The 19,036-nt window shown below is 36.8% G+C and overlaps 1 protein-coding gene across 1 annotated transcript in view; it reads right to left on the minus strand.

Moving 5' to 3' along the window:
* Positions 1 to 10,541: 10,541 nt before the first annotated feature.
* POU6F2 (POU class 6 homeobox 2) overlaps positions 10,542 to 19,036 on the minus strand; it is a 385,749-nt gene continuing 377,254 nt past the window's right edge. Inside the window, exon 10 of the mRNA XM_063450641.1 lies at positions 10,542 to 11,498. Coding sequence (XP_063306711.1) covers positions 10,997 to 11,498 — 502 coding nt within the window. The 3' untranslated portion in view covers positions 10,542 to 10,996. The remainder of the gene's footprint in view (positions 11,499 to 19,036) is intronic.

Genomic DNA, 19,036 nt, shown 5'->3' on the forward strand with positions numbered 1-19,036 from the left:
AAGTTCGCATTGCCGAATTTCTGAAGTGCTGAACCGAACCGAATTGCTGAATTTCTGAATTGTGAAATTCCGAATTGCTGAAGTGCTTTGGATTTCTGAAAAGTGACAAAACAAGTGGAAAAGGTTAGGGGTTAGGGGTTAGAGACAAAATAAGTGGTTAGGGTTAGGGTTATGGTCCAAATTACCAAAGTTCTGAATTGCCGAAGTGCCTAACCTAATCGCATGCCATTGGTCCGAATTGCTGAAGCAGACTAATTTTTTTACTTACCCGAATTTCCGAACAGATATTATTTTTTGCCTATGCACATCTAAAGTTGCCATGATTTGCAAAGTTTATGCATCTAAAAGTGATTGCCATGATGTGCCAAGTTTATGCATCTAAAAGTGATTGCCATGATGTGTGCCATGATGTGCCAAATAATGCATCTAAAGCTGCCATGATTTTCTAGTTGTATGCCGCTATAACTGATTGCCATGGTGTGCCACTTTTATGCCTCTAAAGCTGATTGCCATGGTGTGTCAATTTTATGCACCTAAAGTTGCCATGATGTGCCATTTTTATGCATCTAAAACTGATTTCCATGATATGCCAAGTTTATGCATCTAAAGCTGATTGCCATGGTGTGCCAATTTTATGCATCTAAAGCTGATTGCAATGGTGTGCCAATTTTATGCATCTAAAGCTGCCATGATGTTCCCATTGTATGCCTCTAAAGCTGAATACCATAATGTGCCAATTGTATGCCTTTAAAACTGATTGCCATGGTATGCCAATTGTATGCCTCTAAAACTGATTGCCATGGTGTGACAATTTTATACTTCTAAATCTGATTGCCAAGGTGTGCCACTTTTATTCCTTTAAAACTGATTGCCATAGTGTGCCAATTTTATGCCTCTAAAAATGATTGCCATAGTGTGTCAATTGTATGTATCTAAAGCTGATTGCCATAGTGTGTCAATTGTATGCATCTAAAGCTGATTGCCATAGTGTGTCAATTGTATGTATCTAAAGCTGATTGCCATAGTGTGTCAATTGTATGCATCTAAAGCTGATTGCCATGGTGTGCCAAGTTTTTGCTTATAAAACTGATTGCCATAGTGTGTCAATTTTATGGTTATAAGAATGATTGCCATAGTGTGCCAATTGTATGCCTCTAAAGTTGATTGCCATGGTGTGCCAAGTTTTTGCTTATAAAACTGATTGCCATAGTGTGTCAATGTTATGGTTATATAAATGATTGCTATGGTGTGCCAATTGGATGCTTCCAAAGGTGATTGCCATGGTGTTCATTTTTAAAATATGCATTAAAAGCAAGTGGTCGGGGCGGGGCCGGGCCGCCGAGCCGAGCGGTCGCAAGACAGATCGGCTCCCGCACAATATGACCCGTTAAGCCTATGAATGGAGTTTCTTGGGGGAATAAAGGGTTACCATCCACGACCCTCGATGCATACAGGCTACCGGAGCTGAGGAGAGGCTTGCTCCTTGAGTTCTAGTCCCTCGGAGGAGAGGCCCCTGCTGTACCAGGCGGAAGGCCTACCTGGCGGTGAGTGGAGTGGACGGCCGCCGCTCCACTATCCTGCCCAACGGAGCCTGACTCGAACATGGAACAAGGCGGACCCGGCCCCGACCCCCCCCCTCTGGACCGGGGGGGTGATCCCGGTCCATGCCCCAGAGTCACGCCCGAAGACTCCACCGGACCATCGGGCCCAAACCCAAGATGGCGGATGTCAGGTGCGCGGGAACTGCACCGCAGAGCCCATGGCAATCTCCGGACACCATCTGACCCGACGGCAACACGAGCCAAGCGACTCATGCCTTGCGGCAACACCCGAGCAAGGAGACACTCCAGAGGCATGGCGCTGGTAACCCGGCAGGAAGCACCACCCACGTGGACGGCGCGGCGGAAGAGACCGCTCATCCTTCTTCTGAGCTGGGAGCTCACCGGGAGGTACCCCTCCACAGCGCGCCATACCACCCGGGGGAAAGCCGGCAACCGACGGAACCCTGGGCCCACGGTCCTGTTGATGGGACCAATGGCGATCGCACACGAGCCCCCACCAAGGCCTCAGGCCGAAGAACGGCGGCCCCGGACGCAGAGTCGCCACGACACCGTGATGATCAGGTGCATGGTGCTGGTCGACAACCCGACTGAACATCAAGCGACACTCACCCCGAGCTCCACACGAGACCTGCATATACCCCCTCCAGCACGCTTCCTACCACAGGTATCGGGTGAAACAGAGACCTGAACACCAGGCCGGCACACGAGACCTCTCACCATCTCACACGAACTGCCGGCGGGAGAGACAAGCTCCACCACAGCTGAGTACTGCCTAACACCCGAGCGGACATAGACTCTTTGTGACCTTGTTGCATTACACATGGACCCATACTGTGCCATATCCACTCTTTGGCTTCTTCCCTCTCCTTAGACACGCTAAAACCCGGTATGCTCTCTATGCCCTGGGCAGATCTTATAAGGGCAATTGTCTGGCCTCTGCTGAGTGTCCCTAGCCTGACCCTAGCAATTAAAGGGGGTTATCCCCCATACACTTGGTCTCCAGCTAGCAACTAACCGTAATCTTGTAAATGTAATGGAAATGTTTGTGTAAAGCCTGTAATTTCATGCATAGCTCAAGCAAATTGTTCATGTTGTACTTTTACGTTAGATGAAGCGTGGTTCTCCCAGCTATAACTATAGCTTAACCCCTATGACCTCTAGGTAGACGTAAGTGGCTAGCCTGTGTACTAATCTACCCAAAATCTGTATGAGCAACATGACAGTTAAGAGTGACCTACCTGCAGAGGCCTAGGCGTAACTACTTATCCTGTGTCACCAGATGCCTGTCTAGATCTAGTGAGTTACCATCCGGACCTCAGGGTCCTTAGCTTGTATTGCCAAACGAAGTTTAACGATAATAAATTTAAAAAAAAAGAGGCACCGCACATCTGGAAATGTAAACTAAAGTTTGCGTATTGTTATACCAACCCTATACTGTAAATCGCTCAATGTTTCCTCCAACTTCTCTTCTGTACCCCATCTTACATGCCTCTAATAAAAGAAAGATTGACAAAAGCAAGTGGTCTCGAAAAAGTACCGTTTTCAAAAGTGGAAGCCCTGGTTTACTGGTCCTTCTAAAAGAGATCAATGTTTACCCCTGGTAAATCCCTTAAAAAGGATTTATATGGTAGAAAAAATATTTGAAAGATGATATAGATAAGGATGTTCCAGTACATGTTAAACATTTAAAATGCTAAATGCGTTAGCATCTCACATGAGTCCACAGAAGGTTAGTGTACAAACAGAAAGAAATAGGCTTAGTGTTGAAATTTCTCTTGACTGAACGAACGCCTCCTTAAAGATAGACTTTTGAGAGTTGTTAAAGAACTATTCTGTACTTGGACAAAACTGGAACTAAATCAGCTACCGGTCCTTAACCGGTTTACTCCGAGCACCATAATCACTTCAGTGATAAATGTAGTCCTTATGTGAAGCTATCTCTATGAAATGCTGCACATACCAAGATTAACCCTTTTGCTGGAAGATACTGAGAGCAGTATCTTTGGGGCATCAATATCTAGCGACTAGCTAATGTCAATTCTGTGCATATTTTCTATCAATTCAGCCAATAAATGGGTGATGAGATTGGCATCCAGCTTCTGCAGCACTGTAGAATCCAGATGCATCTTACCAGGCCACTGACAGGGGTGCAGATAAAAGGGAAAAAAACATTGCAAACTTGTTTATCCAATTACTAGGGAACAAAGCTCGGGTACTCTTCACATCAAAACCACTATACTATGCTTGAAGTAACCCTTTAAATTTGAAACTCACTTTGAAATCACTCTGAACTCCTGGCTAAATCCATTTACATGAGAGAGGTCCCCCAGAGTAAGGCTTCACAGCCAAAACATTGGGGTTTCATTTTTCCTGGGTTTTTGCATTTAGCACTTTACTTACATTGTGGTTTTGGTACTATATACTGGTTTAGCACTTACTATGCACTTTCTCTCTGCTATAATGATGTCTTGTATTTTCTATGCATGAATAAATACTCTTTTTATGTGCAAAACCGTGGTGTGGCTTGGGATCATCTCTTATTTTTTATTACATGTATATATCTGGTATGGGAACAGATTATCTTCCTTTAAGAGCACCCTGTACCTTATAAACCACACAATTACTACCCATTTTTCAGTAGAGCTCTTCCTGCAATTTTATGTTTGTAAATCCATTTACATCCTATTTAAACATGTAGTCTTGTTCCAAACCTGTGCTAAGTTTTACCAGCCAGCTAGTGCTTGTCCATTGCTACAGGCCACACAGGGTAAAGTGTGCATGTGTGTTTTTGTGATTTACTGGTAAGCCACTAATATATGATATATGTAGTTGATGTATGTAGCAAAAGCCATTAATAGTGATAAGCTACAAACATTTTGCAACAATTTGTAGCCACTACACATTACTGCCTGTTGTAATAGCATGGTTTAGAAAAAACTATAAGAATGTAATTTTTTGTGTGAATACAATGGACTCGTTTTTTTTTCAGGTTATTTTTGGTTATAGCTTGAGCATTGTTTGTTTTTTTTTCCTATGAACCATACTTTATATTCTGTAAACGTGTGAAAAAAATGTGATTAGATATAATTTACAATTCTGATATTGTATTTAGAGTTTACGTTAAAACCATATATAATCTTAAAACAATAACATTTTTCATTCCACTATTATAATAAAACTCAGAAAACATTTCCTTACATTTTCATGTCAAACAATTATTTATTATTATGATACAAATTAAAAGTGACAGATTTGAAGCTTTTAAGAAATACACAAAGTGCAGTTTTACTGACCATACAGATATTGCTCTAGATTAATTACAGTTTTTTTTTCATTTTTTTTTTTATTTCAGTCTATAAAATTTTAAAGCAACCTGTGCAGTTAAATCAGCTTTGGTTTCAGTGTCAGAACAAAAAGGAGCTCATATATATCAGTAATAGTATTCTTTTATCATCTTGATACACATGTCCACCCCGTTAAACTCCTTCTTTTTTTTTTTGGAAAACACAATTTCTCACTCAGTGCTGTCTCTTCATATGTATGTTTAATGATAGGAATTATAAAAACTGCCTAAAATGAGAAATCATAACAGATTATAAGCACATTAAAATGATTTAAAAAACTTTGGCTTTTAGCAGTGTAGTCATGTGTGTGGCACATACAAAGGAAAACAGTGAAAACAACTTTGTAAATTGTTATTTTGAGATAAAACCAAGCACAGCAAATTTGATTTTCGACTTTTTCAGTGCTGTGATTGCAGCTCGAATGTGTACACTTTAGCACTTGAATGTAGTGCTACATTGTCAGTTATCCAAGAAGAGTGAGGCAAAGCATTGAGAAAAGTAAAACATTTATTTTCTAATTTTCTAAGGACAGTTTATTATTGCAGGATTGTCAGCATTGTTTAACCATTTTAGACATTGTGCATATACCTACATACATTGAGCTTTGGTCCAGCATTAAAGTGAGCAAAAGGCATTTTTCAGGTTCTTTTTGGTTATAGCTTGAGTTTGTGATTTAGAAGCCTCTATTTTATTTTATTTTTGTGCTCCATTGTTTGTCTTTGAAATGTTAAGAAACCAAAACGATTTTTTTCTGTAACGTTAACCTTTTTAAGAGCAGTGAGCAAAACATTATAGTCATACCTGGGTAACTTCAGAGTTTGACCCAAAGGCTCTGGATCTAAGAATTTGACAATTATAGCATCATAAGCACATTTGCTCCTTGCATAGACATTTGTGCAAGGAGCTTCTTCATCCATTTCTTTTGATATTTGTTCATTATAGAGGTAATGATTGACAGGAGTCCATTCATAAACCCAATCTCATTTAGTGATGTCAGAGAAGGTAACCATGTCTTCAAGCCATCGTGGCTCTAAATAACAGGGAGATAGTTGGGTTACCAGATCTTAGAAGTTCCCAGTTATGACTACATTGCACACCACTCAGGTAGACAAATGTTTAAATGGTTAAAATTGTGGGTCTTGTGAAAATTATGACTGGTGTAGCTTATTCTTTTAAAAAATTATATTTTCTGTCTGTCCTACAGCAGCAGATCCTTGATGGCTTTTCGGATCAACACACGAATAATCTTTCAAGTTTAATGTGTAACCAGACCATTTAAAAATAATTACCAGTTTATGAACATTCCAACTGTATTTAGTGTGGTCTTCAACTAGAATGGGCAGTTGCATTACTTATTTGTGTCATTTTGACATGTATATAAGTAATGATGGTGTACTGAAACCAAATGGAAAGTTATTATTACGCGTGTGTGTGTGTGTGTGTGTTTTGAATGTGAATATGACAAACCCTGGATAGTAATCTCAAATTAAAAACTTTTTCCATAGGAGAAGAAATTGTTTGGATTTTAATGATATCCTTAAATCAGCTAAAAAGCATTAACCAAGCTTTCTGTATTATTTAAAATACATGATCTATTCTGCAGGTACTTTGACTGTGAGAATAAGTGAAACAAAACAAAATGAAACATGTTTTGCTTTTTTACCATTTAAATTGTCTGCTTCTGCTATTTATGATCTTATTGCTATATGAACCATATGGATAACATTCCATATTCCCTCTAACCTAGTGTTTGAACTTACATTGGCTAACAAAAAAAGTTTTATATTAAAGACCAAGATCAAAAAAAGTATAAGGAAAGGGAAATACCCTCAAATTCTCTTTAATTTCTGCCATGCTGTGGGAAATTAAAGAGTAAGTATGGATCAGTAAATTAAAAATTGCTAAGAAATATTTTGCTCGTTTGGATCATGTGTCCAGCTGTGGATTCAGCTGTGCTGAATTTAGTAAGTTTTGTTTTATAGATCTTTAAAATACACTACATAGTGAAAAAATCAGTTGGCCACTGACCTGGCTCTAGATTTTTCTTCAAAACAAAAGTCAAATATTTGGACACTTAAAGGGTCTGATGAACATTTTATTTTAATATCATATGGACATACTGAAAATTCTCTGTTTGACCCAGAACTTTAAAACATATAGTTATAACAAAATATCTGTTTGAAGGAAGGGCTCTCGGCCTGCGGCTCACCTCTTCAAATTGTAGCTGTTCTAAAGCTCATTAGGGTCTACAGACCAGGTGCTTTTTTGGATGGCATAGAAACACTTCTTGCACTTCAAGCTGAAGTACAGGAGAAGTTCTTGGTGATTCAGAAGTTGGCGTCTGTTTGATCTCTTTAAAAATCCAGATTACAATAAATTTCTGCAACCTTTGGCACTCCAGAAGTTGTAGACTATATCTCCCATAATGCTCTTACAGTCACAATGCTGGAAATCGATCAGGGGAGATGTAGTCCACACCAGCTGGAGTGTTTAAGGTTGCCTACCTTGTTTTATCCTATAATTCTTATTTTTTCATAATGCGCCCTATACTAATAGTAATATAATAACCAAAGTTTTCATAATTGGTAATTTCACAACTCGTTTGTTATAGCAGGAAATCTTTACTTGAATAGATATGACTCGGTTTAGAATATTTAAAATCAGTGAAGCTAGTGTTCATGGGAGTGTTGAAAGCATGGATTTGTAAATTGGAAATAATTGTTGGCATTCTATATAGAATTTTTTTGATACAACAAAATGACTAAAATTATCACGAACGTATAGTCAGTTGATTTGGAAAAATATATATGAAAACAACATATGATGGCAGATTTGTAATAATCAATTGAATTTCAATAGTGCCCAATAATTTAATCCAATCTGTAAATAAACAAGAATATCCTAATCATGTGTTTTGAATTGCATAATTATAGCAATTTTGTAAACAATCCAGCGGAGCTGCTGCTGTTAACACTTTACAGGTTGAAGGCGAAATAATCTATTGCAGGTGCATTACATGACCCTCAGGCAAGGAAGTAGTTAAATGTGTTTTTAAACTATGTGAACTATAACAGTTTCACAATAAAGCAAAAGAATTCAGATCCATTCATTCTACAGAACTTGACAATAAAGACCACTAACAGTAAATGTACAAAAATGTATGGATATTATTTATAATGATGATTTTTTTTTTTTTTTTTTTTTTTTTTACAAAATCAATGTGTCCTGATTTTTTGTAATAATTTAACAAGTGGAGGAAGGGAAGCAGTGGGTACAAACATGTGAGGTTTACATATATACACACCTTTCAATATTTTTTTTTGTTACTCCTCTCGCTAAACCTTTTAAAATAGTTAAATAAAATTAGGAAGCATTACAGCACATTTTCAAGAATACAAAAACATAGTAAAATATAAAATTGTAAGAAAACAAAGTCCTATCATAATAGAGATTGTAAAGTGATGGCCTAGTACTAGATCATTAACCATTCAGTGATAGGTTGTTTAGATACTGGAGGGAGTTGAGGTTTTTGTATCTATTACAATTTTGGGGAATATGCTCATGTTGTGTATGTGGCAACCAACATGCAAATAAACTAACAAATTAATTAAATCTCAATAAATTAATCCTCCTAACTGGCATATAGTAGGTATATTTCTACAAATTAGGAGGGAAAAAAAGCTGTCGAAAGTTTGTTGCTATTTTATGTGGTAATTTTGAAAGTCATCGATATACTGTGGACTAGATATATTTGTTGAGTGTGTCTTGAATCTATGAGTGAGTTATTACTGTGATGGACAAATTATTTACTGTGAACTTAAGAAAGCACTGAAGAATTTTTAACATCTTGGCACTAATTGTCCAGCTACAACATTACTGATAATTAATCATGCTGAGATTTTGTGTAACCGCTCAAATTTCATCAAGGGCTCTTTGAATAATACGAGTAATTTTCATAATAATAATAACAATAATAATAGTAATTTGTATTCTCTTTTGAATTAACATAATTATAATTGATTTCAGTACATATTTCAGCAGTTAAATTCACTGCATTTTTATTTTATTTTTAATTTCAAATTTACCATTTTGAAAATTATTGTTCACAAAACCAGTAAATGTGATACAATTTTACCTTAATTAGCTAAATAACTAGATTAGGAGTGGAAGATGTGAAATGTCCTTATTGGCATCCTGAATTAGTTCTGTTTTCCATCTATGGCCTTAATTTAATACTTTTGGTTAAGCTTTCAAATTACCAAAATCGCTTAAAAAAACTTTCAAATGATTTATGTACAAAAGCCACAATTAAAATCCATGGGAATTTTGGGAGATAAATAAATTGACAAGTTTTTGTATCCGATTGCGATAATTTGAAAAGCTTATTTAAAAGTATTAAATAAATGCGTTTTATAACTTGTAACTGTACAAAAAAAAAGATTCTTTACGAAAAAGCTGACATCTTATTCTGCTTAGTTAGCTAGTAAAGGTATCTCTTTTATTCTATTGATATGATAACGGCCTGACTAACATAGTATCACTCTATACCTTTGTCAGTATGTAAGTTTTAGCAAGTGCCAAGCGAGGGGACAAAAGATCGCTTAACAACACAGAATTGAATTTCAAATGATCTATTCACTAACTTTCACGTAAACAGTTACAAATTCCCAAGCTAAAGATTAATGTTCCTTTAGTCATAATTGTACCGTTGGCTCTATGAATCGACCACAACTAGTGTTGTTTTGGCTTAAGCTGTATCTCTATACTATCAAATTCAGTTATATAGTAAAACTCAGATTGCATTTGGCCAGTCTAGGAATTACTAAATATACCTAATGGGGCAAGCTTAGTTATATCAAATTTACATCTATTATTACTTGAAGTGATACGAAAGCCATTTTCCATATTGGCAGAACAGAGGCCCGTGAGTGGACTTCAAGTTTTTTTTGTGTAACAACTACCTATACAGTGGGTCAGATATGCAACTTGTTAGATAAAAATAAAAATGGTAACCATTGCCAATCACTTAAATGGCAATATACCAAATAACATAGCAACCATTACGCAGCAAACAATACAGTTTAAATTCCAGTAGAATATAATGTAAAAAGTCTTAAAAAGAAAAAATTATAGTCTGGTCATAAACAAGCAAGCATTTTTTTTTTAACAATGACTATGTAGATCCTTCAGCCTTTCTTTTGGTTCTTTTGGTCTGCTCATTTTTCATCAGAATCTCAGAAATTTTCTTTGGCTAGGAGATTTTTGAAATAAATCACAGGACCAAAACATGGATGCAGAACACAGATGTAGAACATAGATCTTCTCTTTCAAGTCATTTTTTTTTCATGGTCTAATTAATTAACGTGTCATGTCAGTCACTGCTAGCATTAACCCTTCATGGCATGTACCACATTTCATTCTTTGCCTATATAAATTAAGAATAAACATAACTCATCTGTCGGAAAGACCATATAATTAAAGTAATAAACATTAAAAAAAATAAAAAAATATTCCCGGCAATGCCCTTTTTCAGGTTTTTACAGATAATTATGATTAAAAGCCATTTGCTTCCAAACAATAAAACGTATAAAATAAATACATTTCCAACAAATAAATATTCCGTTATTTTCATAGACATCGACAATGTTAAAAACAACATCGCACTCATTAGAGAGAAGACCAAAAATCTAGTTTTGCAATACCATGTTTCTGACTTTGGTTAATACAGAAGATATCCTAGTGAATGAGCACTTAATACCTGAAAGTCTACAATTCATCCTCCAGGTGGCAGTCTTTCTCTTTTAATAGGTAAAAGTTTCTCTTGGTTTTCAAACACAGTTCCCATTGTCATAATATACAGAAAATGTATGCAGTTATTTGGTTTTTTTTGTGAAGTCCATAAAAAAGTACATTTATTTTTTCCCTTTTACGACTACTTCTACCACGGACACATACACACTAAGTGCTGTGCATTGTATTTGGAAAACTCATAAATACATTAATAAATGTTCTGTCCTTTAGTCTGTTTTCTCAGTCTATTTACTTACAATGTTGATGAACAGGCTTTTGGCAGAGTTCAGTCTCAAAGTTTTAGGAATTTTCTTCCATTGGGTCTGTTAAAGACTCCATTGGGACTCCTGTGCCTGGTTCGTGTTTTAAACGTTTAATTGTGTTCTTGAGAGCTTGCCGTTTATTACAGAACCAAACTCTAACCACTTCCCGGTCATAGTTCAGCTTTTCTGCAATTTCTGTCATTTCCTGCCCGGAAGGGTGCGTGTTTTTCTCAAAATGGGCATTCAAGATCTCTAGAGCCTGTGGGGTAAACGAAGTGCGCCTCTTGCGCTTTTTTGAAGGTTCGCTTCCGATAAACTCTGTCAGATTCTGCATACCTGCTCGGTGGCGGGCCTCAGCCTCAGCCATCCACCGCTCAAGGACAGGTTTTATCTTCTGGGCACTTTTTGGGGTGATGTCCAGCTTTTCAAACCTGGCAGGATACAAAAGGCCAGGGTTCAGTTTGGCTGTCAGACTGCTAGCTATATTGTTCTCTTGGGCTTCCTGTGGTAGGAAAAAGTGGCTTCTCAGGATGGTGTGTCTGAGGGGAAAATTGAAAAAGAAGAGTCTTACACTGATGCTCTGCCAGGTGGGATACCCTGCCTGCCTAACTAATGGACTGGCAGAGGTCATTTACAATTCACTTAATGTAGAATGACAAGCTGCACTAAAATAAAACAGTAGCCAATCAACAGGCGTGGTTTCATGGATGCAGACATTTTAAACATAAAACACACTCAAAGCAAAACAAACAAAAACAAACAAAGAATAATAACAAGCAAGACATCAAGTGTTTTTTATATAGGTGTAGTGTATAGATAGGCTTGTTCTGCATGTGTTATATTGCTTTAATATGTCAGATAATTTGGATTATATATCAACCAGCGCATAACACTATCCATATATATAATTTAGACATATTTACTGTAATTTATCAGTACATTAACTGTTATTTCTCATATGTATTATGTGGCGATTTAGAGAATGTTGTGTTTAGTTTTTACTACTATTGTGAAAATCACAGTGAGAAGCGCGAAAGCGTCTCTAGCGGCTGTCAATGAGACAGCCACTAGAGGCTGGATTAACCCTAGAGTAAACATAGCAGTTTCTCTGAAATTGCTATGTTTACAGCAGAAAGGGTTAATCCTAGGTGGACCTGGCACCCAGACCACTTGATTAAGCTGAAGTGGTCTGGGTGCCTATAGTGGTCCTTTAAACGTCATACAGCAATACAATAAACCGTACTGGTTTTGATGTTAATAGTGTCCCTTCAACATACCTCTCAAACGTCCCAGGTTATGCAGGTCAGTTTTAGTTTCAGGATCATGTCCTGCAATGCCAGGTTTGTTCCCTGGTGTCCCCAGCACAGAATGACTCAAAGCATTGAGCTCAAAGACTGAACACTTCAGAGGTGCTCTCAGCATGAGCAGCACTGTGTATTGACAGACCGACCCTCTTTCAAAACGTTGCCCCTGCCCAGGGGCGTATTAGCCGCGAGGCAAACAAGGCATTTGCCTTGGGCGGCATTTTCCAGGGGGCGGCAAAAAACGCCGCCCCCAAATGCCCAGGGCAAATGCCTTGTTAGCCTTGCGGCTAACTGGGCTGCCGGTCGGGCTGCTGGGCTGGTTGCTGGGCGGGCGGCTGGCGAGGGAGCTCTTCCTCTGAGCTCTCTGCTCAGCTCCCTCGTGCGCCGCAGAGTGAGGCTGGGAGCCGGAAGATGACGTCATCTTCCGGCTCCCAGCCTCACTCTGCGGCGCGCGAGGGAGCTGAGCAGACAGCTCAGAGGAAGAACTCCCTCGCCAGCCGCCCGCCCGCCCGCCCAGCAACCAGCCCAGCAGCCCGACCGGCAGCCCCACTAGACCCCAGGGAGGTAAAGAAACCCCCCCCAGCATTCCCAAAGGTAAGGAGGCTGGGGGGGTAGGTTAAATTAATGATATATTATATATATATATTATATATATATATATATATTATATATTATTATATATATATATAATATTATATATATATAATATTATATATATATAATATTATATTATATATATATTATATATATTATATTATATATATATTATATTATATATATTTTATATATATTATATTATATATATATTTTATATATTATATTATATTATATTATATATATATATATATATATATATATTGTTATATATATATTTTATATATTTATTATATATATTATATTGTATATATTATTATTATATATATTATATATATATTATATATATATATATATTGTTATATATATATTTTATATATATATTTTATATATTTATTATATATATTATATTGTATATATTATTATTATATATATATTATTTATATATTATATATTAAATTATATATTTATATTATATATTAAATTATATATATATATTATATTATATATTAAATTATATTATATATATATTATATTATATATTATATTATATTATATATATATTATATATTATATTATATATTATATTATATTATATATCAGAGAGTGTATGTGTCTGACAGTGAGTGTGTGTCTGCTAGTGAGTGTGTGTGTGTGTGTGTCTGTTAGCTAGTGTATGCGTATCTGTCAGTGAATTTGTGTGTGTGTGTGTATTTAGAAGGCGGGACGGGGGGGGGGAGGGTTGGGTGGGGGGGCCCGCGCGCGGGGGGGGGGGGGGGGCGCCTGAGTTTTGTCCTGCCTAGGGCAGCACAAAACCAGGATACACCACTGCCCCTGCCCCACTTTGACTACCCCTCCATTCTCCCAAAGTTGAAATGTATAATTTAATGCCATCAATGACATCCCAGATTAAGCTCTGTGAAATGTTAATAAGAAGGGGAAGGATATTTAGATCTGTTGCACCAGACAGCAACAAAGAACAATTACTTGAAGTGAAAAGTGTCCTGCTTTGATACCAAAGCTTTTATAACAGAACAGCAACTTCTGCAATTGCGTCACTGGCTTTACCCAGATGTGGCGTACGCAAAAAACACAACTTATGTTAATACAGAAATGGATATCAGATGCCATTTACTATCAAAGCTTGCAGGGTCTTAGAAGAGACCCACGTTTTACATTTGTTCTTTATCCTTTAATATTAAAGCATCAGGTTTATAGTTTATGCTTCCCTTGGCTGTTTTAAGCCAAACATGTATTCTAAACAACAGAAAATGTTGTTCAAAGTACAGACATTTACAGTTTAAACAGGACTCGTTAAGAGAAGCTAGAGGTATCAAGCAGAGAGATATCTATAGATGCTTAGACATGGTGATTTTAGTAAATGCCAAAGAGGCACTTATTAGCTCACTTGGAACAAACAGAAGGATAACACATGAATGCATAATGCTTTGTATGTCAGTGATATCTACTGTTCTTACATACCTAGAAAGCAAACACTCCAGTGTTAAAACGTGTACTCAGTTATAAAGGTTAGAGTGCTTCTTTAACCCTAACAATGATAGATACCAAACTCACCTAATTAATAGGATAAATATTACTCATCTTTTAATCCAGCATTGAGTCACCTATCACTGCTGCTTTGCCACAGGGAGACTGTCAGTAGTCCTCTCTTATTTGGAGAAAAGCAGTGCATGCAGGGCAATTGCCACTAATATGCTAGGCAGACTGAGGGATCATGGCAATCATCCAAAAAAATGCTTCTCATAGGGAAGCATTGACTAATGCTTCTCTATAAAAAATCTACACTTGTGCTTCAACAATAAGGAACCAGGAAGTCCTGCAGGCTGTCATCTTAAATGCCAGTAGAATGTTCCTAAATGGTCCCTAATCAATTCATAAAAGTGAGTGTATCTTTTGATTGATTTTATTTAAGTGAACGTGTATGAATCGGGACAAGGGGGTATTCAGTTAACCACTAAAGCTCTTTAGGTATTTGGTGTCCCTTTAAGTGAGCTTTTTGAAGGGGAATAGAATGAAGATAAGAATGGATTCCATCCAGCTTGTTAAACTTGTTCTTAAAGATGTATACATGCATTTTCGCTCCTTGAAGAAATATGCCCATTCTACATTGAATTGGCTGTCTACTTGGAAAGCTGTGGCTGGCTACTTTGAAAAAAATGCTTTTATATATTAATCTGGAATATTTAGGCATCACATTTTAATTCTGTCACCTTGTTCTCCTTTAAAAAAAAAAATACAATAGTATAATGCTAAATTATAAGGAATGTATGACATGGGAATGTGGGCTAAGTAGATCTAACGTGCATAACTGGCGTTTCCCAAAATGGGACAGGCCAGAGAAAGATGGAGCAGCCTGGCCTAAATGCATGCCATGCTGACTAACACTCGGACTAGTGAGCCACACTGTGCTGTGGTGTGATTTTGCACGGTTTAATGTGCTGACAGCATTTTTTATAGAAAGGGCATCTTTTGATGCGCTTGAGCTATGCTGAGTGGGGTCATTTAAATTTTTTAAACTTAGTCTGAAATAGCCCAGTTTGAAAACATATCTATAAATAGGCTATTAAGGACTAGATCTTGCAAGGGGCTTGTTAGCTCATCAAAACGTAAGCCTACATTTATTTCCTAAACGGCGAAAAGAATTCTTGTGAGTCAATGACTAAGAAGCAAATTTAGCAACAAGTATCAGAGTTAAAAAAATAAATAAGAAAAAAACTCTTCTGCACCCCACCTTAATTAACCTACACATGGCATGTGGCAACATAATTGAATGCTTCTCAGTGGATTACACAACATTTCTTAATTTATTTTAGACCTCAGGCACAAAACAAGCAAATTGAAAACATTCTATCCTTCAACAAATTTGAGGACAATTAAGGGCATTTAAATATTTGAATTCTTAAAATTTTTAACAGACACCAATTTTTGCCAATGTGAATTTTTACATAGTGCATACTAAATTTGCACTCACTACTGAAAACCCTAGACGATTTATTGAAAAGCATCAAATTGCAAACGTTTATTGACCCCTGTCCCTTTCTCAATGCACCTTGTCCTTATGGGCATTGTGCATTGAGAAAGGGATGGGTATTCCAAAACGTATGTGATTTGGTGCTCTTCAAGAAATGCTCTAGAGTTTTCACTAATCAACTAATTGTGCCTTTTCTATGTTTCTGAGACTTATGCTTCATACTGAAGTACAACTGCATTTTTTTTGCACAAATGAAGCTCTGGTGTGAACATTTTTTTTTTTGGACACTGTAGTGACCACGCTCCACATCTGCTTTGTATAACTGTGCACTTATATTGCCTTTGTTAGATAAAAAAAAAATTGGAGATTCATAAATGCCTTGTTAACAGGTTTTTTTTTTGTTTAGTTTGTTTTTGTTGTTTTTTTCCCCCCAAAAGGTAAAATAAATTAGCCTTTCCTTACATGTGATTTACCTATATAATTTGTTTGCATTATTCACATTGCAACATTTTGTATATGACTAATAATTATATACATCTGATAATGTTTCAATTTAAACTCACTGTGGTCACTTATTATATTTCAGCGGTTTTGTTGACGAGTTTTTTTTAACAAAGATAAGATAAGATTTGAGCTTATTACGTGTAAAATTTAAGTAATTTACAGTTAATGAAAATAAAACGGTACAATACCTAAAACTATCATTGCGAGTTGTAATACACCTTAAAGTGACACATAAAATGCCTTACACTATTTACTAGATAGCCTTGTTGGTTTGATATCCAAACTATCAAAATTACTTTCTAGGTTTTACTAGAAAAAAAAAATATTAAAACTAGTGCCATTCATTATGGAATAATTAGGTATATTCTTTCATTTTCTCTTTAGGAATTACATTATTCAACAGAGAAGTAGCATTTAGATCATTGGTGTTTGAGTCTTCACTACATGATGTTTGGTATAACAATATACAAGTCAGGAAACAAATTTCGCAGCAGTGGTATCCTTGTATAGCCTGAATAAAGGTTATTTTCTACAGGGAGGTATCTTATAAGAAAAAACAGTAGGGGATGCCATAGAAGTGAGAGGATCCTATGGAGTTTTTTGTATTTAACAACAATCAATGGGTTTTATGGAAAATCATTGAGCAAAATGTGAGCTGCAAACATACTACCCCATACTGATGTTATTTATAACCTTAGTCTTAAACTGCAGGAAAAGTACACTTTGGTTCTACAGGGAATACATTAAAAATATAAAGAGCGGATAAAAAGACAGGGCATTTCATGGGTCACCAAGAACAAAATCCACTTAAATGAAGTCAGATTTAGTTTTTCTATTTCCATGGTGGAACAGGGGGAGGAGGGGTGTAGCAAGGGCTTGACTAATAATAGTAACCTTCAATGGTAGATGTTTGTACAGCTACATTCACATCTATGATATTAATGTTCTAATTGCAAAAATAATGCTTATCAAACACTGTTATAAACGGATTGTTAAGCCTTGGTACTGTAACTGATGTGTTTAATCAGGGTTTAGTTAAAATGACATTCTAGGCACTATGACCACTTAATCTATGGGTGGATTGCCTTTGTTTTCTGTCAAACCGCTTTCAAGCAGTTTGATTGAAAAAAGGACATTTCATGCCATCAAAAGCGCACCCCATCTGCCTCCAAAGTCATAATGAGGAGTTAAACTTCTTATTGGCAATACAAATATTCAGACTGTGTGAGCACACATGTTCTGGACTGTAGCAGGATTTGCATGCCTTGAATAGCTGCAGTCATTAGCGCATAGCTGAATTACTATTGGCTGAAAGGGTTAATGGCTATTGGTAGAACAGAAAGGATTCCATTTTACATGGCTGACTTGTACTACACATCATCCCTTACAGCCTATCATTACATAGTTTACAAATATTAATACAAATAATGATATGAATGCCAAGGAGCTTTCTTAAGAGCAACTGGACATGTAAACAAAATGGGTCAGGTTTGAAATCTGACCTGTTTCAGCAGGTTTTGCACATACATATTGTACTTTAAAACAGAATTTCAGGAACTTCCATTGAGTTTGCATTCAGGCAGCAGAGCCAGCTGTCCATGAGTGGAGGCCTGCTATTATTTAATGATAGCACCAGGGGGCCTAACTGTCCTCAAGCAGGGTAAATCATTGATGGGGTAGACAAAGGTGTAACCTAGCATCTTTAAATTTAAGGCCGTCCTGTCTCCAAATGATGGCCAATATACCTAGCATTTTAGCCAAATGTAAGTTCCCTTTCCTGTAAAAAAAAAAAGTGAAATACCCACCACCACCTGTGGGAAGGTCATCCATATTATTGATCTCCCAGTAAACTGACCCCTTCTCACAGAGCTGAAGAACACATGCTCAGCTATCACCGCATTGCACCTGTAGTAATTCTCACAAAGAAGCATTGAATTCAGTACTTCTCTATGAGGAGCATTGTCATCTGCTTTATGCTGAGCCAGAAAGCACCGGCTGTCTGACATTTGGAAGGTCAGCTTATCACCTTTATAAAAGTGCTATTTCTTCCAAAATCAGCAGTTTTACAAATATTTTACAAGTGTTAACGTTCTAAATCCTTAAAGCACTAAAGCAAGTTGAAGCACTTAAGAGGTATAGAATGTTCTTTAATTGTGCCTTTTCAGAATGTTATGAGCCCACTCACTTATTTTTACTTTCCCTGGCGATGCGGGTCTCATCCCTGGTGCCCAGTGTTAGCTGCACAGAGCTGGACGTTTTATATTATTATACATATGTATTATAGCCAAGCATAGCTATCTGGCAACTCATGCTTTAGTAATACAGGATGTCACATATGACTATAATAGACTAAGCTTAACTCTGCATGGCTGCACTGCACATCACTGGATGGGGCTCCTATCTGGGAGTCTTCAGGGGCCCTGGCTGCTTCCCTTCTACACAGAGACTGCAGTGAAGAAGTGAATTATACTTTTGTATTGTTTTTGTTTAATGGTTTGCTCTACAAATATCCTTCAGGTTGAGAAACTCTTTATTTTTGGGTTTGCTTACTATTTTTTAGCATTTTTGCGTGTCACAATGCCAAATGTAATTATGTGTTGATGTTATATAGAAAACATTTGACCTTTGTTGTGTTTGACCGACAGAAAGAAAGCACAAATTGCAGATCCTGATATAGATCTAT

Source organism: Pelobates fuscus, chromosome 4, assembly GCF_036172605.1.
Source record: "Pelobates fuscus isolate aPelFus1 chromosome 4, aPelFus1.pri, whole genome shotgun sequence".
Classification (NCBI taxonomy): domain Eukaryota; kingdom Metazoa; phylum Chordata; class Amphibia; order Anura; family Pelobatidae; genus Pelobates; species Pelobates fuscus.